This window comes from Apaloderma vittatum, unplaced genomic scaffold, assembly GCF_000703405.1.
Source record: "Apaloderma vittatum isolate BGI_N311 unplaced genomic scaffold, ASM70340v1 scaffold33345, whole genome shotgun sequence".
NCBI classification, from domain to species: domain Eukaryota; kingdom Metazoa; phylum Chordata; class Aves; order Trogoniformes; family Trogonidae; genus Apaloderma; species Apaloderma vittatum.
The window spans coordinates 2,944-3,224 of record NW_009719377.1 but is presented as its reverse complement, the minus strand read 5'-3'; the positions used below and the strand labels follow the sequence as shown (position 1 = coordinate 3,224).

Genomic DNA, 281 nt, shown 5'->3' with positions numbered 1-281 from the left:
ACCCAGGAGAGGGGTGAGGCGGACACCCCGGATCTTCCCCCTACACACGCCATTAGATGCGCACGGTGTTGATCCGGAGGGGTTGGACGTTCTTCCCGTTGGCGTGACTCTGCCCGGGGCTAAAATAAGAGCAGAGCTTGCCGGGAAACTTCTCCCGAAAGGTGTAGAGCCAGGACATGTCGTCGGCATTGTAGAAGATGAGAAGCCCCTTGTCGTAGTCCAGGAAGACCCCCACCTTCTCCAACTTGCTCTTGACGTTGAGCCGGGGCCAGGGCTGGGTG

The 281-nt window shown here is 59.4% G+C and overlaps 1 protein-coding gene across 1 annotated transcript in view; it reads right to left on the bottom strand.

The window, feature by feature from the left end:
- Window positions 1-52: 52 nt before the first annotated feature.
- Window positions 53-281, bottom strand: part of LOC104274861 (E3 ubiquitin-protein ligase TRIM62-like) — a gene marked incomplete at its 5' end in the record, with an annotated part of 3,168 nt that continues 2,939 nt past the window's right edge. Inside the window, 1 exon segment of the mRNA XM_009870612.1 lies at window positions 53-274. Within this exon segment, the coding sequence (XP_009868914.1) occupies window positions 53-274 (222 nt within the window).